The 22,675-nt window shown below is 33.1% G+C and overlaps 1 protein-coding gene across 1 annotated transcript; it reads left to right on the top strand.

The window, feature by feature from the left end:
* Nucleotides 1–5,591: 5,591 nt before the first annotated feature.
* LOC136040854 (uncharacterized) lies at nt 5,592–22,608 on the top strand. Its single transcript, XM_065725230.1, has 3 exons — nt 5,592–5,743; nt 17,945–18,305; nt 22,406–22,608. Exons 1-3 carry the CDS (start codon nt 5,732–5,734, stop codon nt 22,564–22,566), a joined length of 534 nt encoding a protein of 177 aa, XP_065581302.1. The 5' UTR covers nt 5,592–5,731; the 3' UTR covers nt 22,567–22,608.
* Nucleotides 22,609–22,675: the final 67 nt, after the last annotated feature.

The raw sequence follows: 22,675 nt of genomic DNA on the forward strand, positions 1-22,675 counted from the left end.
TCGGGAGAAAACATGATTGTATCGATCTTAGTATGATTAAATAAAAAAAACAAGTTTTTTCAACTGAAAGTAAGGAGCGACATTAAAATTTAAAACGAACAGAAATTACTCTGTATATGAAAGGGGCTTTTCCTCCTCGACACCCCGCTCCTTACGCTAAAGTTTTTTATTGTTTTAAAAAGTAGAGTTGCGAGAAAGAATCAAACTTTAGCGCAAGGAGCGGGGTGTCGAGGAGGAAAAGCCCCTTTCATATACGGAGTAATTTCTGTTTGTTTTAAATTTTAATGTCGCTCCTTACTTTCATTTAAAAAAACTTGTTTTTTTTATTTAATTTCTGAAAGTTTTTGAATTAATGCATGTCTGATTTTGGCTCTCCGTACATAAATTACTAAAATGAAATTTGCATATTAATTCTCTTTTTGGCTAAATGGCTTTCTCTTAGTTTTGATCAGACGATTTTGAGAAATAAGGGGTGGGGAAGGAGGTCTAGTTGCCTTCCAATTTTTCGGTTACTCAAAAAGGCAACTAGATCTTTTAATTTTTAACGAACGTTTTTATTAGTAAAAAAAACGTAACTTAAGAATTAACTTACGTAACAAACGTACATAACTTACGTTACGTTTTATCCCAATTCTTTAAGAATGACCCCTGAATCAGAAAGGCCACGAAGTATTTATCTTCTCCTAAATACCTCGCTCTTTATGCTAAAGTATTTTTAGAACCCTTCATATGCGTAATAATCTCTGTTCGTTTTAAGTTTTAATACTTCTCCTTACTTTCAATTGAAAAAACTTTTTCATGTTTATATTTTCATTGTTTTTTTTTATAGTAATGCTAGAAAGTCCTGCGCCCTTTTCATTGAATTTCTCTTCCCCCATGAAATACTCCTCCAAGGAAAGATCCTCCCATATAGCCCCCTCCCCTGAACCCCACACCCAAACCAAAAAAATCCCCCTGATAACATCGGTACACTTCCCAGTAACCATTACTGTATGTAAACATTGGTCAAAGTTTGTAACTTGCAGCCCCTCCCCCAGGGACTGTGGGGGGTAAGTCATCCCCAAAGACATAGTTATTATGGTTTTCGACTATGCGGAACAAAATGGCTATCTCAAAATTTTGATCCGTTGACTTTGGGAAAAAAATGAGCGTGGGAGGGGGCCTAGGTGCCCTCTAATTTTTTTGGTCACTTAAAAAGGGCACTAGAACTTTTCATTTCCATTAGAATGAGCCCTCTTGCAACACTCTAGGACCACTTGGTCGATACGATGACCCCTGGAAAAAAAAATAAAATAAAATAAACACGCACCCGTGATTTGTCTTCTGGCAAAAAATACGAAATTCCACATTTTTGTAGATTGGACCTTGAAATTTTGTGTATAGGGTTCTCTGATACGCTGAATGCGATGGTGTAATTTTCGTTAAGATCCTATGACTTTTAGGGGGTGTTACCCCCTATTTTCCAAAATAAGGCACATTTTCTCAGGCTCGTAACTTTTGATGACAAAGACTAAATTTGATGAAACTTATATATTTAAAATCAGCATAAAAATCCGATTCTTTTGATATATCTTTTAGTATCGAAATTCCGTTTTTTAGAGTTTCGTTTACTATTGAGCCGGGTCGCTCCTTACTACAGTTCGTTACCACGAACTGTTTGATTAAATAAAAAACAAGTTTTTTCAACTGAAAGTAAGGAGCGACATTAAAACTTAAAACGAACAGAAATTACTTCGTATATGAAAGGGGCTGCTTCCTCATCAGCGCCCCGCTCTTTACGCTAAAGTTTGACTCTTTCTCTCAACTCTTCTTTTTATAACAGTAAAAAACTTTAGCGTAAAGAGCGGGGCGTTGATGAGGAAGCAGCCCCTTTCATATACGAAGTAATTTCTGTTCGTTTTAAGTTTTAATGTCGCTCCTTACTTTCAGTTGAAAAAACTTGTTTTTTTTATTTAATTTCTGAACGTTTTTGAATCAATGCATGTTTTGATTTTGGCTCTCCGCAGAGAAATAATTAAAACGAAATTTGTATATTTTTTTTTTTGGGGGGGGGGGCTAAATGGCTTTCTCATAATTTTGATCGAATGATTTTGAGAAAAAAAGAGCGGGGGAGGAAGCCTAGTTGCCCTCCAATTTTTTGGTTAATAAAAAAGGCAACTAGAACTTTTAATTTTTTACGAATCTTTTTATTAGTAAAAGATATACGTAACTTATAAACTAGCTTACGTAAAGAATTTTTTATTCGCATGTTTCTATTACACATATGAGAGGGTTCGCCCCCTCGTCAGTACCTCTCTCTTTACACTAAATCTTAAATTTTGGCCCAATTCATTAAGAATGACCCCTGAATCACAAAAGCCGTAGAATAAATAGTTGACATTACTAAAAATACTTTAGCGTAAAGAGCGAGGTATTAGAAGGAGGTGAGCCCCTCATGTGGGTAATAATTTCTGTTCGTTTTAAGTTTTAATGCTGCTCCTTACTTCCAGCTGAAAAAACTTTTTCATATTTATTTTTTCATTGTTTTTTTTTTTAAATAATGCTAGTAAATCCTGCACTCCCTTCGTGGAAATTTTCTTCCCCCATGATAAATTCCTCGATGGAAAGTTTCCCCAGTATATCCCCCTCTTTTCAACCCCTCCCCCCAACCAAAAAATTCGCCTGAAAACACCTGTACACTTCCCAATAACCATTACTATATGTAAGCACTGGTCAAAGTTTGTAACTTGTAGCCCCTCCCACGGGGACTGTGGAGGAGTAAGTCGTCCCCAAAGACATAGTTATAAGGTTTTTCGACTACGCTGAATAAAATGGCTATCTCAGAATTTTGATCCGTTGACTTTGGGAAAATAATTAGCGTGGGAGGGGGCCTAGGGGCCCACCAATTTTTTTGGTCACTTAAAAAGGGCACTAGAACTTTTCATTTCCGTTAGAATGAGACCTCTTGCAACATTCTAGGACAACTGGGTCGATACGATCACCCCTGGGAAAAAGAAAAAAAAATACAAAAAAAACAAACAAATAAACACGCATCCGTGATCTGCCTTCTGGCAAAAAATACAAAATCCCACATTTTTGTAGATAGGACCTTGAAACTTCTACAGTACGGTTCTCTGATACGCTAAATCTGATGGTGTAATTTTCGGTAATTCTATGACTTTTAGGGGGTGTTTCCCCCTATTTTCTAAAATAACACAAATTTTCTCAGGCTCGTAACTTTTGGTGCGTAAGACTAAACTTGATGAATTTTATATATTTAAAATCAGCATTAAAATGCGATTCTTTTGATGTAGCTACTGGTATCAAAATTCCATATTTAGAGTTTTGGTTTCTATTGAGCCGGGTCGCTCCTTACTACAGTTCGTTACCACGAACTGTTTGAAAAATTTGAGTTCTCTGACCTTGGTTGACTTTTAAACAACAGGCCATTTAGACCCTTCAGTTGAAATTTTAAAACAAGTGAACTTCAAAAAAAAAAGAGACAAAAATGCCAGTTTATGCTGGAACAAATAATGCTTGAAATTTTTCCAAACTGCAAATTCGCCGCATTAGTACAACTTGAAATCGGGAAAGTACATAAACAATCTATAAATCCGTTAATCAAGTCTATCCACATTTTCAATATTTTCCTCAACATACGGTTAAACTACTTAAATATTGAAGGACTTTCAATATTTACATTTTATTAGAGGATACAAAATAAATCATAAAAAAAACATGGAGCAAACAAAGGGAAATTGATTATTTTTTTTAGATTATTTCCGTCATTTTAGCAAGAAATTATTAATCAATTTGGCTATTAAAACATATAATTTAGGAGACACAGAAGACTGGATATAATATACAATTATTTTTCGTCGTTAATGCTTATTATATCCCCATTACCATTAGATACAAGCTGATTTCTGTCGGCAATTTGGTTGCATTAAAAACAGAACAAAAGAACACTTTTTATGTTTCACTCTTGACGTACTTTTGTGTTGTTTATTTATTTATTTACAGAGCCATTTTTATAGAATACCTTGACGTACATTTATGTAAACAAACAAATAGTTACAACAAATAACATAAAAGACTCTTTTAACTGAATAGTTCATGGCAACGAACTATAAGTAAATAGCAACTCGGCCCAAGTAAAACAGTTCAAAATAGGGATGAAACCTTTTTATTGACAGTGAGTAGATATAAAATTATTTAACTGGATATTTCGAACACATATACAGTGTTCATCATCAGCAGTAAAACTAAAAGTTTTACTTTGACTTAGTTTTATTACTTAGTTTTACTGCTGATGATGAACACTGTACATGTGTTCGAAATATCCAGTTAAATTATTTTATATCTATTCACTGTCAATAAAAAGGCTTCATCCCTATTTTGAACTGTTTTACTTTCGTCATGGAAAGGCAGTGTGGTCTTCGAAGTTATCTAACTCGGCCCAATAGAAGCCGAAGCTCTGAAAGGAATATTAATAACAATCAACACATAAAAAAGATTTACTTTCTACTCTGATTTGAAATATCATCTTTAAATTTCGTAAGTGTAATGTTATCCACGAAAAGTCCAAGTCTGCAAAAATATGCATGGTTTTCGAAATAGGGGAGATACCTTAGAAAGTCAAATGGTCGCATTGAAAATTACACCATCAGGTGTCGTATATCAGCGAACCGTACTGTATAGGTTTCAACTTCCTGTCTATAGAAATGTGAAAATTTGTATTTTTTGTCACAAGAAAGATCATGGGTGTTTATTTGTTTGTTTGTTTTCTTTTCGACTTGGTGGATTAAAGTTTAACATAGTTTGATTCTTTTGAGGAGACTGGAAAAAGATTTCATAAATGCTCCTAATATTTCAAGAATTAATAAGTCTCTTGAGACTGAAGGACCGATGGAGGAACGGAGTGTGTTGCATTTTTGGTTAGATAAGAAGTCAGCAGAGGCACTTCATTCAAGTTAAAATACCAGCAAATGCAACTAAACATTGAAACTTTTGTTAGTAAGCAAAAGCTTATGAAGATTAGTTTATTTATAAAATTGTACAATATAAATATTTTTTGGGTTAGCGTAAAGTAAAAAGAAAAAGAATATTTTGTGTTTTATATGTATTTTTGATCCAAGTTATATTTTGTTGTATTTATACATTTTCTTGTAGACAATGCTAATAATAAAAAATACTGTTCAAATATGATTAAAAAATCCGAAATGTCTCATTTACATTTATTCAAATTACGTTTTGTTAGATTTATCGCTATGTGTAAGTATGGTATAATAAATAATAAGATAGAAAGTTACCACTTCAACACTGAACCATCAATTCATTTAATGTCATTTTGAATTAGGAGAGAGTTAGTAAGAAAACCGTAAAAAATTAATTGTTCTCTTAAAATTGACAAGTAAAAGCATATAATTAAACCAATCATTCAGGTGACTCGTCCATCCTTTCTTCTCCGGATCATATGTCACAGTGAAGACTTCTAAACTTTGGTTACTCCAAGCGAAATATCGGTCAAGAGGACATGACTGTCTCTTCTCTCTTTCTTCTGTTTTACGCGGTTTAGATGCGTGATTCCTTTGAGCATTTTAAAGTATGACTCTTTTTATCAGTCGCACTGTTGCCAAAGGTGGACGGAAGTAATACGACCAAAATATTTCCTACCCGAAATCCTCAAGGTAGTCTCAAGGTAGCACCTACTTTGGTCAGTTATAAGCTATTGATATTTCAGTTGGGCACTATGCAGTGGAAGGTACGAAACATTTCAAGCTTCTTAAATACTTCTGTGCTTCTGTTCTTGTACAAAAGTCCAAATATGCCGATTGAGACTGAAACAAAAGAGCTTGCGGATTATAAAATATAGATTTTTTTTTCAAATGCTTAAAGTTGTTAAGTACGCAGGAACTTACTTCTGATTAAGGTATTTGAATTGACCTACTGCTGATATGAAATAATCTTTATTATCTTCTTGATTCGTGTTTAATTTTGGTACAGGGTGAGACAGTTAAAGAGGATTAATTGCTTCAGCCTATGAGAAGACGTAAAACGTATCCAGCATTATATCCGAGAATACGGATTTTGTCAGCCCTGGTTGAACTTCGTTGAAGTAAGGATGCTTGGGCTGTTTTTAAAAACGTTTTTAAAAAACATTATTAGTTTTAATTTTCACAAATTAATGTAAGTTTATTTATATATACATATCTTCTCTCTCGTTCTCGTATTGTGCTGAAGACAGCCCTTGGACAATGGGCCGAAATATTCACAGAACTGATTTCCACTGTCTAGAAAAGATTGTCTCTATTGTTTCTACTTTGTATTAAACGAAAAAAAACTAGTTTTTCTTAACTGTAAGTAAGGAGCGACATTAAAACTTAAAACGAACAGAAATTACTCCGTATATGAAATGGGCTGTCCCCTCTTCAACGTCTCGCTCTTTACGGTAAAGTTTGACTCTTTGCCACAACTCTACTTTTTAAAACAATTAAAAGCTTTAGCGTAAAGAGCGAGGCGTTGAAGAGGGGACAACCCATTTCATATACGGAGTAATTTCTGTTCGTTTTAAGTTTTAATGTCGCTCCTTACTTACAGTTAAAAAAACTAGTTTTTTTCATTTATTTTCTGAACGTTTTTGAATTAATGCATGTTTGATTTTGGCTCTCCGCCATAGGACTTGTACAATCTTATTGAATTTTTTGTATTGAATCAGATTAACAGATTATTAAAACAAAATTTGCATATTAATTCCTTTTTTGGCTAAATGGCTTTCTCTTTGTTTTGATCAGACGATTTTGAGAAATAAGGGGTGGGGAAGGAGGCCTAGTTGCCCTCCAATTTTTCGGTTACATAAAAAGGCAACTATAACTTTTAATTTTTAACTAACGTTTCTATTTTTACGTAACTAAAGAATTAACTTACGTAACAAACTTTTATATTCTTATATTTTTATTATGTATATAAGGGGGTTTGTACCCTCGTTAATGCCTCGCTCTTTACACTAAATCGTAAGTTTTGTCTCAATCCTTTAAGAATGACCCCTGAATCAGAAAGGCCGTAGAGTAAATAGTTGAAATTACTAAAAATACTTTAGCATAAAAAGCGAGGTATTTATCTCCTCCTAAATACCTCGCTATTTACGCTAAAGTACATTTAGAGCCCCTTATATGCGTAATAATCTTTGTTCGTTTTAAGCTTCAATGCTACTCCTTACTTTCTCCTTAATTGAAAAAACTTTATTCATGTTTATTTTTTCATTGTTTTTTTTATAGTAGTTATAGAAAATTTTTTATTGTTTCGAAAAGTAGAGTTGGGAGAAAGAGTCAAACTTTAGCGTAAAGAGCCATGCGTTGAGGAGAGGTCATCCCCTTTTATATACGGAATAATTTCTGTTCGTTTTAAATTTTAAAGTCGCTCCTTACTCGCAGTTAAAAAAAACTTTTTTTTTAATTTAATTTCTTCTATAGAACCTGATACACTTGATCATTGTAAAATTATTATACAAACCAAGTGCAAACGTTTGACGTTCTATGTATGCTTTAGAGTTCACAAAAACCGCGCTTTGTTCGGGAATTTGGCCAGGAAAAAATACCTGCACATTAAATATGTTTTTTGAAATAATTGATTTTGGTGTAGTCTTTGCATCGTGTGTTGTACAAATAAATCGCACAAGCTATTAAATATTGGGAGAAAATTACTGCGTTATATCTAGGTCTATCTATAGGGTAATTAAACCAAAAAAAAACAAGTTTTTTTAAATGAAACTAAGGAGCGACATTAAAACTTAAAACGAACAGAAATTACTCCGTATTTGAAAGGGCTTTTCCTCCTTTTAGCGTTCTTTACGCTAAAGTTTGACTCTTTTTCTTAACTCTACATTTTAAAACAGTAAAAAAAAACTTTAGCGTAAAGAGCGGGGCGTTGAGGAGGAAAAGCCCCTTTCAAATACGGAGTAATTTCTGTTCGTTTTAAGTTTGAATGTCGCTCCTTACTGTCATTTAAAAAAACTTGTTTGTTTTTTTTTTAATTTCTGGACGTTTTTGAATTAATGCATGGTTTGATCTTGGCTCTCCGCACATAAATAATTAAAACGAAATATGCATATTAAATTTTTGGGGCTAAATGTCTTTTTCATAGTTTTAATTGGAATATTTTGAGAAAAAAGGAGCGAGGGAGGAGGCCTAGTTGCCCTCCAATTTTTTGATTACTTAAAAAGGCAACTATAACTTATAATTTTTTACGAACGTTTTCATAAGTAAAAAATATACGTAACTTACGAATTAAATTACGTAGCGAACATCTATACTCGTATGTTTTTATTGCGTATATGAGGGGGCTCAACCCTCGTCGATACCTCGCTCTTTACATTAAAGCTTAAATTTTGTCCCAATTCCTTAAGAATGACCCCTTAATCACAAAGGCCGTAGAATAAATAGTTGAAATTACTAAAAACACTTTAGCGTAAAGAGCGAGGTATTACGAAGAGGTAAACCCCTCATATGCGTAATAATTTCTGTTCGTTTTAAGTTTTGATCTTGCTTCTCACTTTCAGTAGAAAAAACTTTTCATATTTATTTTCTCATTGTTTTTTTAAACAATGCTAGAAAATCCTGCGCCCCCTCCATTGGAAGTCTCTTCCCCCATGAGAATTTCCTCCATGGAAAGATCCTCCCAGGTAACTCCCCCCCTAAAACCAAAACAATCCCCCTGAAAACGTCTGTACACTTCCCAGTAACCATTACTAAATGTAAACACAGGTCAAAGTTTGTAACTTGCAGCCCCTCCCACGGGGACTGCAGGGGAGTAAGTCGACCCCAAAGATATAGTTATTAGATTTTTTGACTATGGCGAATAAAATGACTATATATCAGAATTTTGATCCGGTGACTTTGGGGAAAAAATGAGCGTGGGAGGGGGCCTAGGTGCCCTCCAATTTTTTTGGTCACTTCAAAAAGGCACTGGAACTTTTAATTTCCTTTAGAATGAGCCCTGTCGTGACATTCTAGGACGGTTGAGTCGATACGATCACCCCTGGGGAATAAAAAAAAACAAACAAAAAAACAAATAAACACGCATCCGTGATTTGTCTTCTGGCAAAAATTGCGAAATTCCACATTTTGTAGATAGGGGCTTGAAACTTCTATAGTAAGGTTCTCTAATACGCTGAATCTGATGGTGTGATTTTCGTTAAGGTCGTATGACTTTTAGGAAGTGCTTCACCCTATTTTCTAAAATGAGGCAAATTTTCTCAGGCTCGTAACTTTTGATGGGTAAGACTAATCTTGATGAAACTTATATATTTAAAATCAGCATTAAAATGCCATTCTTTGATGTAACTACTGGTATCAAAGTTCCATTTTTTAGAGGTTCGGTTTCTATTGAGCCTGGTCGCTCCTTACTACAGTTCGTTACCATGAACTGTTTGATCTTTGTGCGTTTAATATCAAATCTAGCTCTTTATTTACTTACAGATTTCTGTATAAAATAACCCATGGCACCAATGTTATCTATCTTTTTTGTGCTTTTACTACTGATCAATTAAAAAAAAAAAAAAAATTCCCAAAAATGTATTTGAAAGAAAAGTGAAAAACAATGGTAAAACCCAAACCAAACAAAAATAATATTTCTCAATGAACAAACTCAAAACGAGCAGAATTACTGTGAATAATTAAATGAACCCTATTAATTAAAAAAAAAAATCCTTTAAAAATTCTAAACGCCAATAGTGAAAATTAAATGAAGCAAAAACAAGGTCAAATGAAAAGTCAGACAATATCTTTGAAGAATAGGAATTATCATGTACGATAAGAATAAGCTAAACATATAGCGAACATAAGTTTACCACAGATAAGAGTAGGGCTGCAACCTTTTTAAACACCACAAGGAATAACTAGAGTGAAAGTGTGGTATTGAAAACAATACCTGCATGTATTTTAGAAATTAGATTTTTTTTGTGCCATAGCATCAAAAAATAATACTTTCAGAAGCATTGATTCTAACATCGGTACCTAAAATCTTTTCTAAAAAGTCAGCTGGTAATTTGTGGAGCATTCTGTTTAGTTGAATCAACCAACACTTTTAATTTGCGGGTTATGAATCATCCTCCCCCTGATTTTTTGTATTTAAAAGGAATGTATATAGAACAAATAAAGTCTGACTGGACCCCAAAATAATGGGCCAAGGAACCATCGAAAAACGTTTTTTTCCGAGTGGCTTGAAAATTTTAAGACTCGCAGACCAACGATGGAGAAGGGTGTTTGTGTGCCCTGAAATGAACTGGAAACTTATTACTCATGATAGTTTTGAAACTTATAGCTGTATGTCCTTGAGTAAGAGCGAACATAAAGTAAATAAAAATTAATTTGGGATCAAAATCCCCTCCCAAAAAAAAAATTTCCACAAATGGTCCAAAAACTTGCTGATTTCTGATCGACCAAAAACTTATACTTCTAATTACTCGGGACAAGGTGATGCAATCGAACAAAACAAAAAAAAAATATTTCCCCCAAAAAGGGCTAAATAACATTTTTTAAGCAAAAAGCTTAAAACTTGCACCGGTAATTTTTAAGGCCAAGGGACCATAGTGCATAAAAAAATAAATGGTGGAGTGAGCCCCCTAAAAACGAGCAAAAATTTTTTTCATTGGCTTGGAAGTTATATCAGAAATTTTTTTTTAGACCAAAGAGATCCCAATTCCAAAAGAAAAAAAAAAAACATCGGTTTACCTGACACTTCAGTTATCAAATTCCCCCCTCCCCCAACTTCTATAAAAAAATAAAAAAGAAAAAAAAACTAAATAAAAAAACAATAAAATATCAAATATAAAAACTGAAAGAATAAAAAAAATAAACAAAAATAAAAAAAAAAAAAAAAATAAAAACAATTAAAATAAAAAACAAGGGATTACAAGAATTGAAAAACCTTAAAAAAGAAAACCGGAACTTTGAAGTTTAGTAGATATCATTGTTAGACATTGGACTTGCTTTAATAATCAAATGTCTTTGAAAAACTGCAATATGAAAATCTAGCAAATTGTCTGCGGTTAGAACACAAGGGACAATGATAATTCATATATAGAAGCCTGCAGCGTGCCTAAAAAAGAAAAAAAAACAAAAAACTAAAAACCAAAAAAAAGAAAAAAACTAAAAAAAAGAAATAAATTAAATTAAAAAACAAACGATTACAAGAATTCAAAAACCTTAAAAAAGTAAACCAAAACTTTGAAGCTTGATAGATATCATTGATAAAAATTGTAATTACTTTAATAACTAAATATCTTTGAAAAAACTGCAATATGAAAACACAGCAAATTGTCTGCGTTTAGAACACAAGGGACAATGAGAATCCATAGATAGAAGCCTGCCGCGTGCCGAGCATATATAAATATATATATATATATATATATATATATATATATATATATATATATATATATATATATATATATATACTAGCTGTTGGGGTGGCGCTTCGCGCCACCCCAACACCTAGTTGGTGGGGGCGCTTCGCGCCCCCCCCAAGCCCCCCCCGCGCGCGTAAGTCGTTACGCGCCATAATAGTTACGCGCCATTGTAGTTATGTCCCTATGTCCCACCTGTGAATATAGATAGATATATATATATATATATATATAGATATATATATATATATATATATATATATATATATATATATATATATATATATATATATATATATATATATATATATATGTATATATATGGTTTTAACTACGTAAAACTTGCGAATATACAACATTCTTTGCTGTCCCATTGTCTTTGCATATAAATAGATTGTCAGGTTTACCGACTCTTGAACATGCAACATATAATGGTCCATGGGAAAACAATCTGTATTCAGATCTATACCTCATGATTCTAATGATTGCCCTCGAGCTTTTTTGATGGTGATTGCTAATCGACCATTCCCTGTCCCGGTGTCCCGGTCGTCATTTATATCCCCCTGTTTCCCCCGGTGTCCCCGTTGTAGTTGTGTCCCTGTGTCCCGGTCTTCATTTATATTCCCTGTGTCCCGGTCGTCATTTGTATCCCGGTGTCCCGGTCTGTATATACATTCGTTTTTTAGTTTTGTTTTTCTCCTTTATTTTTTTCCTTTTTTTTTCTTTTTTAGTTTATTTAGATTTTTAGATTTTTTAGTTTTTTTATTAGTTTTTAGTTTTTTTTTCTTTTTAGTTTTTTTGTAGTTTTTACCTTCTTTTTAGTTTTGTTAGTTTTTTTTTTTACTTATGTCCTGGTCGTCATTTATACTCCCTGTGTCCCGGTGCTTTGTTGATTGCTAATCTATTTTTTATTTTTTTTAGTTTTTTACCTTTTTTTAGTTTTTTTAGTTTTTTTAGTTTTTTAGCTTTTTTACTTTTTTTATTAGTTTCTAGTTTTTTTTGTAGTTTTTGCCTTTTTTTTTTAGTTTTTTAGCTTTTTTATTTTTTTTATTAGTTTTTAGTTTTTTTTTGTAGTTTTTGCCTTTTTTTAGTTTTTTTAGTTTTTTAGCTTTTTTATTAGTTTTTAGTTTTTTTTTGTAGTTTTTGCCTTTTTTTAGTTTTTTCTTTTTAGTTTTTTTGTAGTTTTTACCTTCTTTTTAGTTTTGTTAGTTTTTTTTTTTACTTATGTCCTGGTCGTCATGTATACTCCCTGTGTCCCGGTGCTTTGTTGATTGCTAATCGAACATTCCTTTTGTCCTGGTCGCTTTCTCTTTGAGTGTCGTCATTTATTTTTTTCTTTTTTAGTTCTTTTAGTTTTTACCTTTTTTAGTTTTTTTTAGTTTTTTAGATGAAAATTTTTTTTAGTTTTTTCCTTTTTTTCTTTTTAGTTTTTTATTGGTTTTTACCTTTATTTTAGCTTATTTTTCAGTTTTTTCCTTTTTTTTTATTTTTTTTTTTATTTTTTATAGTTTTTTACCTTTTTTTAGTTATTTTAGTTTTTTTAGTTTTTTAGCTTTTTTACTTTTTTTTATTAGTTTTTAGTTTTTTTTTGTAGTTTTTGCCTTTTTTAGTTTTTTCAGTTTTTTTTTTAGTTTTTTATTGGTTTTTACCTTTATTTTAGCTTATTTTTCAGTTTTTTCCTTTTTTTTAGTTTTTTTTAGTTTTTAGTTTTTTTAGTTTTTACCTTTTTTTAGTTTTTTAGTTTTTTTAGTTTTTTAGCTTTTTTATTTTTTTTATTAGTTTTTAGTTTTTTTTGTAGTTTTTGCCTTTTTTTAGTTTTTTTAGTTTTTTAGCTTTTTTTATTAGTTTTTAGTTTTTTTTTGTAGTTTTTGCCTTTTTTTAGTTTTTTTAGTTTTTTAGCTTTTTTATTTTTTTTATTAGTTTTTGTTTTTTTTGTAATTTTTGCCTTTTTTTAGTTTTTTCAGTTTTCAGTTTTGTCACCTGATCCAGTTTTTTCAGGTGACGTCACCTGATCCATCCACAGATCCACAGACAACTTATTTTTATATATATAGAAGATATATATATATATATATATATATATATATATATACTAGCTGTTGGGGTGGCCAACAAGTCCTGGTCGTCATTTATAAGGGAGAGGGGGGCGAAACCACACGGGGGCGAAACCGTCCGTTGGACCTCTCGTCCAAAGTCTTTTAACTAATACATTCGGAAAATCGCTGCTAGATGCCATTCATGTAGCGCACATTAGGCGGAAGTTTTGAATATTTGATGCCAAAGACAACTGAGATAAGAGGTAAAGAAGTTTTTATATACTCTCTGGAAATTTTGACATCTAAAGTCCTCGTCAAATATTTTCCAAGCTATTTTAGCCACAGGTTCGTAAGTAAGAAGGATCATAAGAGGTATGTTTCCGGTATTTTCCTCATAATTTTCATCAAGAAATGTCGGGCGGTTTCCAAAAAAAAGGTAAATTTTCAAAATGGAGTCAATAAGGGGTGACTCCGGACAGTTTTTTGGGGGCGACTCCGGACACATTTCGAGGTGTCCGGTTTCACCCCTTGCTGATGGAAGTATCTCCGAGTCTGGAATTGGAAGTAGCTAGGGCTAGGAAATTACCAAATATTTCAATTTTATTATAGACTAGGATTAGGAACTTATTAAATTCAACTTTCAAAAAACAAAAACAATATTATGCCCCAACAGAGAGCAGAGCTCGTAAGGCTAGGACAGTATAAATGCATAGAAAAACCACAACATCTCGTCATAAAAAAACATACAACATACGAGTTAACAGAGGAGGTCACCCCAGCGTGAGAATCCCACAACAAACTATATATTAAAATCTATTATTCATCAATCCAGACACCCAGGCAAAGAACTATTTTTGAAGTATGTTTTCTCAACAAGTCTTAAATGAGAATTCATCTTTCCGATCAGCCGCGGAAGAATTTTCTTTGAAGAAGTCTACCCTTGTGGATGCCGTGAAACGCTACAAGAGTAGAATGCAAGATCTTGAGAAGGGTAGCCCAAGTGCAAACAATGATAATGACAGTGTTCGGGAGAGTTGCAAGTTCATTTTTACTCCCACAAAAGAGAGAAATCTTGCTATATACCTCGAAAACTGCTCAATATTGAAACACGGACTAAATCCAAATGCAACGAGAAAGTTAGCCTAACAATGGGCAACAACTCTGAAGCTCAAATTCCCACCAAGTTGGGAGCTGAATGAAGGAGCAGGATTTGACTGGTTTAAAGTATTTATGAAGTGTAATGCCACTTTGTCCATTAGAAAACCGGAAAATACAAGCCAGGCTTGTGCTGCCGGCTTCAATGCCACTGTAATTGGTGCCTTCTTTCGTAATCTTCAGAGACTGTATAGCAAGTTACAATTTCGTCCTGGTAGGATTTGGAATTGCGACGAAACAGGAGTACCCACAGTTTTTCAGGCTCCGAAGGTGATTGCTAAAAAGGGGGCAAAACAGGTGGCACAGACCGTGTCGGCAGAAAGAGGGGAAAATACCACAATGCTGTGCTTTGTGTCTGCAACTGGTCAGACTATTCCATCAGTGTTTGTTTTTCCAAGAGTCAAGGTTGGTGAGAAAATGTATCAAGATGGACCACCAGGATGCATTGGCTTAGCCCATCGCAGTGGATGGATGACCTCGGAAAATTTCGTTTGTTCATTGTAATACTTCCAGAATGAACTTAAACCTAGCAAAGAGAATTCTGTTTTGCTCTTGTTCGACAATCATGAAAGACATATTTCAATTGAAGTAGTTTCCTTGTGCAAAGATAATGGCATTCATCTTCTGACCTTTCCTCTCCATTGCTCTCATCGCATTCAGCCCCTTGATGTTTCGGTTTATGCACCATTCAAACATGCCATCAGGGAGACATTGGAAGTGTCAGTGAACTTCAGACTGACGAAGAATTTTCTCCTGGAAATTTGTGCTTGTGAGGTTTAGGGCGAAAAAAACTCTGATAAACATCAAATTTTTGAACATCAAAACATCAAAAACATCAAATTTCAAACATCAAAGATTGCAACACTATGTTTGTGAGATTGAAGAAGTGAGTGGCAGATTAGCTAAAATAAACTACCTCCGCAAATCAAGTAAAAAGTTCATCTTCCCAGAATGGCCCGATTGTGCTGAAACTGATTTTGATGATATAAATATGAAGTTGCCTACTCCTTTTGCTGCAAGGGGGACAGGGCGATCAGGCAGTCAAAGGCCTTGTATTTGGGTGTGACTTGTCTCGCTATGCCATAAAATAATAATGTGAAATACCCTTAGAGTTCTTTTGATATTCCAGTTAATTCTGCTACTTTTATATTATCTGAACGCACTGTTTGAATCGTTAACTAATAGATGTCCGAAAATGCCCCTCATGTGTCCGAAGTCACCCCACGGTAGGGGCGACTTCGGACACTTTAAGACGTCATATGTTTTTGGGTCTCACGGAGAAACGACTTGATGGAAGTCATTGAAAAAAAATCCTAAAAAAGATGAATATTTAAGCTTTCTGTTCATATAAACAACAAAGTTTTATATATATAGAAGATATATATATATATATATATATATATATATACTAGCTGTTGGGGTGGCCAACATGTCCTGGTCGTCATTTATACTCCCTGTGTCCCGGTGCTTTGTTGATTGCTAATCGAACATTCCTTTTGTCCTGGTCGCTTTCTCTTTGAGTTTCGTCATTTATTTTTTTATTTTTTAGTTCTTTTAGTTTTTACCTTTTTAGTTTTTTTTAGTTTTTTAGATGAAAATTTTTTTTAGTTTTTTCCTTTTTTTCTTTTAGTTTTTTATTGGTTTTTACCTTTATTTTAGCTTATTTTTCAGTTTTTTCCTTTTTTTTTATTTTTTATTTTTTTTAGTTTTTTACCTTTTTTTAGTTTTTTAGTTTTTTTAGTTTTTTAGCTTTTTTACTTTTTTTATTAGTTTTTAGTTTTTTTTTTGTAGTTTTTGCCTTTTTTAGTTTTTTCAGTTTTTTTTTTAGTTTTTTATTGGTTTTTACCTTTATTTTAGCTTATTATTCAGTTTTTTCCTTTTTTTTAGTTTTTTTTAGTTTTTAGTTTTTTTAGTTTTTTACCTTTTTTAGTTTTTTTAGTTTTTTTAGTTTTTTAGCTTTTTTATTTTTTTTATTAGTTTTTAGTTTTTTTTGTAGTTTTTGCCTTTTTTTATTTTTTTTAGTTTTTTAGCTTTTTTATTAGTTTTTAGTTTTTTTTTGTAGTTTTTGCCTTTTTTTAGTTTTTTTTAGTTTTTTAGCTTTTTTATTTTTTTTATTAGTTTTTAGTTTTTTTTGTAGTTTTTGCCTTTTTTTAGTTTTTTCAGTTTTGACGTCACCTGATCCAGTTTTTCAGGTGACGTCACCTGATCCACACATCCACAGACAGACAGACAACTTATTTTTATATATATAGATAGATATATATATATATATACTATTTCTTCTTTTCAAATGGTTGTATCCTGCCATATAAGACGTCACTAGTGCGTCATATCATCTTGTATATGAAAATGCAGTTTTTGTTCAAAAATTCTATATTATTTCTAATATTATGTCACTTTATTTGCAAAAAAAAATGTAGATATAGTTATTTCCTTTTAAATGGGCCCTTAAGCATCTCTCTAGGAAGTTTCAGTACCCCACTATACAGAAAAAATACGAAGCAAAAAAAAAACAAAACAACAAAAAACATCACTGCTTTCCATACAAAAAAGTGACTCTCCTTGATAGTAAAAATGGAATGCTGCAGTTCTCCTGCAAAAAATGTAGATATAGTCATTTCCTTTTAAATGGGTCCTTAAGCATCTCTCTAGGATGTTTCAGTACCCCACTCGTGACGACAGAAAAAATACGGGACCATGAGAATCCATATATAGAAGCCTGCTGCGTGCCGAGTATAAATATTGATAGTAAAAATGGAATGCTGCAGTTCTCCTAACTGGAAATTTTGGCTGCAGTGATTCTAAAAGCAGCATTCTCTTGGATTCAACACCACTTTTATAGGGTTTCACTCTAGATTGATTCTGGTAACAAACTTTTATCGAGAAAATGAAATTACATAATAGTTACAATTTCTTAATCGGGTTCAAATGGCAGTTCTTCCTCAATTGCCAGTTTTTTGTCCTTTTTTTTCAAAGTGTGTTTTTAGATTTTTGGTTACAATACGCTGTCACCCACAGTGGGGCAACCATGGTTGAAACAAATTCTTATTCAAGGAATTTTACTAATCTTAACTATGTTAAGGTATTAAAGACATAAATGTTTGTGAAAATCTGAAAATTTTCTTCTTGCAGGACATTGCCAGTATTACACTGTTGATGATTGCAATTTAACATTGTAAATACATATGAAAAGCGTTTTAATTAGTTTACCAAGGATTTCTCAGCCATAGCAAATTTAGTGCTGATATATATCAGATTAGAGGAAATCATTCGTCAGTGCCTATACTGCTAATCAGAGTCTCTTCAAACAGTTAATCACCTTCTACTGTAGGCATGATTATTTTTTAATGTTTTACAATTTTCTTTGCAGGCATACATTTGGGTAATTGTTACGACTATTAACACGGTAACTTCGAGGATTTTTCGATTTACACCTTTTTTAGCTGAGCCTGTTTATCTTCTACCCTCGGGCTACCAATCTCAGATTCAAACAGCGTTGCAAAGTCAGTATTCGGGCCAACGAATCCTCCCTTATCTTTATGACCCATACTATGTTACCTACCAATATGACAACGAAATCAATTCGGGGAAACACTTAGAAAGTTTAAAAAAGAAGCCAACGATATACAACATACCCGCTCTAGCTAATGGATTGTTCAATGGGAAAATTAAAGCCACTGGACCTAAGGCTGTCATAAATATTCCAGCTTTAGCTAATGGTCTTTTTACTGGTAGGTATATGCTCATCATAATACCTCCATTTTTATTCATGTGCAAGGTTATAAACAATCATTATTAACTTCAAAGTTGAAAATTAGTAAAACAAATCTGTTGATTTTTTAAATATTAGTAGTCAGAGAAAAGCGAAAATACATATAATGAATGAAGGAACAGAAGACTTATCTAAAATGTAGAATCTAACAGCCTAAGGCTAAAGCAAATCTGGAAATTCAAAAAAATCATCATTAACGCTTTACCATGTCTCCAATGAATAACATAAAGTTACTCAAGAAGCCATATAACAGTCCTCAGTTGAATTAAAAGTATATGCTTGATTGTGCCAAAAAATATAAATAAATGAACCCTAAAAGAGACATGACAAAGTCTATATTCCAACAAGAGCCAAACAGGGCTGCCATAGAAAAATGTTTATGTGACAGTTGACTAAAAAAAAACAAGAGCCAAGAGCTCATATGCCACTTGTGACGAGGTTGGAACCTAAAATTAGACTCGGTACTAAAGTTATCGTTTTCATCATCCTAGCATGTCAAGAAGTACCGAACTCGCCAAAGCAATAGAAATCCATCAACTCCCCCAAAGAGATGGGGTCCGGTCCGCTTATGTCAATCACGTGTCTATGACTTGTGCTTATTCTCGATCTCGCCAAAGCACTAGAAATCCCACCAACTCCTCCAAAGAGAACAGATCCAGTCCGGCTACTTTAATCACGTATCTAGAACTTAAACTTATTTTTCCCATCAAGTTTTATCCCGACCTCTTCACTCTAAGCGTCTTCCAAGATTTCCGGTTTCCAAGATATCCGTTTCTTCCTCCACCCCTATGTCCCCGGGTCCGATTCGAGTTGAAAATGGAGTATCTCAGACATGGAATATTTCTGTATATTAAGTTTCATTAAGATCTGATCACCTATTCGTGAGATAAACATGCCTCAATTTTAACAATTTCCCCTCCCTTCAACCCCCCCCCCCGGATGGTTGAATCGGGGAAATGAATTGTGCTTATTCTTCCTACCAAGTTTCATCCCGATCTCTCCGCTCTTAGCGTACTCCAAGATTTCCGGTTTCCCCTTCAACTCCCCCAATGTCATTGGATCTGGTGGGGACTTAAAATAAGAGCTCTGAGTTACGAGTTCCTTCTAAATATCAAATTTCATTAAGATTTGATCTTCGGTTCTTAAGTTAAAAATGCCTCATTTTTTCTAATTTTTCCGAATTAACTGAATTACCCCCTCCCCCAACTCCCAAAAAGAGATTGGATCCGTTCCGGTTATGTCAATCACGCATCTAGGACTTGTGCTTATTCTTCCCACCTAGTTTCATCCCGATCTCTTCACACTAAGCGTTTTCTAGATTTTCGGCTTCCCCCTCCAACTCCCACAAATGTCACCGGACCCAGTCAGGATTTAAAATAAGAGCTCTGAGACACAAGATTCTTTTAAATATAAAATTGTATTAAGATCTGACCGCCTGTTCTTAAGTTAAAAAAAATATTGTAAGTTAATAAGTATATATATATATATATATATATATATATATATATATATATATATATATATATATATATATATATATATATATATATATATATATATATATATATATATATATATATATATATATATATATATATGCTGCTCAGCTGAAATATGATATAAAAAAGCAATAAAAACATCCATCTTATTCTTTGATTAAATAAAAAAAAAGTTTTTTTTAAATGAAAGTAAGGAGCGACATTAAAACTTAAAACGAAAAGAAATTACTCCGTATATGAAAGGGGCTTTTCTTCCTCAACGCCTCCCTCTGTACGCTAAAGTTTGACTCTTCCTCTTAGCTCTACTTTTTAAAAAAGGAAAAAACTTTAGCGTAAAGAGCGGGGCGTTGAGGAAGAAAAGCCCCTTTCATATACGGAGTAATTTCTGTTCGTTTTAAGTTTTAATGTCGCTCCTTACTTTCATTTAAAAAAACTTGTTTTTTTATTTAATTTCTGGACGTTTTTTAGTTCATGCATGTTTTGATCTTGGCTTTCCGCACATAAATGATTAAAACGAAATTTACATATTAATTTTCTTTTTGGTTAAATGGCTTTCTCATAGTTTTAATCGGAAGATTTCGAGAAAAAAGGAGAGAGGGAGGAAGCCTAGCTGCCCTCTAATTTTTTGATTACTTAAAAAGGCAATTAGAACTTTTAATTGTTTTACGAACATTTTCATTAGTAAAAAATATTCGTAATTTACGAATTAACTTACGTAACGAACTTCTATGTTCGTATATTTTTATTGCGTATATGAGGGAGTTCACCCCTCGTCAATACCTCGCTCTTTACACTAAAGCTTAAATTCTGTCCCAATTCCTTAAGAATGACCCTTGGATCACAAAGGCCGTAGAATAAATAGCTGAAATTACTAAAAATACTTTCGCGTAAAGAGCGAGGTATTACGAGGAGGTAAACCCCTCATATGCGCAATAATTTCTCCTCGTTTTAAGTTTTAATGCTGCTCCTCACTTTCAGCAAAAAAAAACTTCTCATATTTATTTTTTCCTTGTTTTTTTAAATAATGCAAAAAAATCCTGCGCCCCCTTCATTGAAAGTCTCTTCCCCCATGAGAAGTTTTTCCATGGAAAGATCCTCCCTCATAACCCCCCCCCTACCTCAACTCTCCCTCCCAAACCAAAAAAAAATCCCCCTGAAAACGTCCGTACACTTCCCAGTAGCCATTACTTTATGTAAACACAGGTCAAAGCTTGTAACTTGCAACCCCTCCCAGGGAGACTGCGGGATAGTAAGTCGTCCCCAAAGACATAGTTATTAGGTTTTTTGACTATGGTGAATAAAATGACTGTCTCAGAATTTTGATCCGGTGACTTTTGGGAAAAAATGAGTGTGGGAGGGGGCCTAGGTGCCCTCCAATTTTTTTGGTCACTTAAAAAGGGCACTAGAAATTTTAATTTCCGTTAGAATGAGCCCTCCCGCGAAATTCTAGGACTACTGGTTCGATACGATCACCCCTGTGGGGAAAAAACAAAAAAACAAACAAAAAAACAAATAAGCAGGCATCCGTGATTTGTCTTCTGGCAAAAAATGCGAAATTCCACATTTTTGTAGATAGGAGCTTGAAACTTCTACAGTAGGGTTTTCTGATACGCTGAATCTGATGGTGTGATTTTCGTTAAGATTCTATGACTTTTAGGGGGTGTTTTCCCCTATTTTCTAAAATAACGCAAATTTTTTCAGGCTCGTAACTTTTGATGGGTAAGACTAAACTTGATGAAACTTATATATTCAAAATCAGCATTAAAATGTAATTCTTTTGATGTAGCTATTGATATCAAAATTCAATTTTTTAGAGTGTTGGTTACTATTGAGCCGGGTCGCTCCTTACTACAGTTCGTTACTACGAACTGTTTGACAATGGTATTGAAGCGATCGTGATGAAACCGCAAAACTGACGGTGTCTTCTGAACTAGTTGGGCAAAAGGAAAAGAATTTCAAAAAAGCAAAAATGAAATCTATGCTGGACTAAGATATATAAATATAACCAAGCTACTATGTATAAACAGGACTTTCTAACTTCACTTGCAATTTTACAGATTGCACTTTTATAAATATGAGTGTGTTTTTTAGGTCTTTTAGTTTTTTTTAGATTGTATGACTTTTAGGGGGTGTTTTCCCCTATTTTCTAAAATGAGGCAAATTTTCTCAGGCTCGTTACTTTTAATAGGTCAGACTAATCTTGATGAAAGTTATATATTTGAAATCAGCATTAAAATGCGATTTTTTTATGTTGCTATTGGTATCAAAATTCCATTTTCTAGAGTTTTGGTTACTGTTGAGCCGGGTCGCTCCTTACTACAGTTCGTTACCACGAACTGTTTGACAATGATATTGAAGCGATCGTGATGAAACCGCAAAACTGACGGTGTCTTCTGAACTAGTTGGGAAAAAGGAAAAAAATTTCAAAAAAAGCAAAAATAAAATCTATACTGGACTAAGATATCTAAATATAACCAAGCTACTATGTATAAACAAGACTTTCTAACTTCACTTGCAATTTTACAGATTGCACTTTTATAATTATGAGTGTGTTTTTTAGGTCCAATTCGAGTAGAGGCCAATGAACATCCCAAGAAAGAAGAATTTAAAGTGGAAAGTAGAAGTAAATCATATCAAGATTATCCTTATTTGTACATAAATGAAAATCAGTTTCCGTTCTATTCTAATTCGTATTACCCGTTTCAAAATAATATACACTAGATGTTGTACTTTATTAAAACGTATTAAAATTTGTTCTATTTTCTTGGTTTTATTGAATGCCAATAATTTGCTTTATTTTTCACACTTCTCTTGCGAGAATTTGTAACCA

The sequence above is a fragment of the Artemia franciscana genome, chromosome 2 (genome assembly GCF_032884065.1).
Source record: "Artemia franciscana chromosome 2, ASM3288406v1, whole genome shotgun sequence".
Lineage (NCBI taxonomy): Eukaryota > Metazoa > Arthropoda > Branchiopoda > Anostraca > Artemiidae > Artemia > Artemia franciscana.

Bases quoted from the DNA above. Each gene is read 5' to 3' on its own strand.
- LOC136040854 (XM_065725230.1), top strand. The intron at 18,306-22,405 runs GTAGGTATATGC...TGTGTTTTTTAG, and splicing joins AGCTAATGGTCTTTTTACTG to GTCCAATTCGAGTAGAGGCC.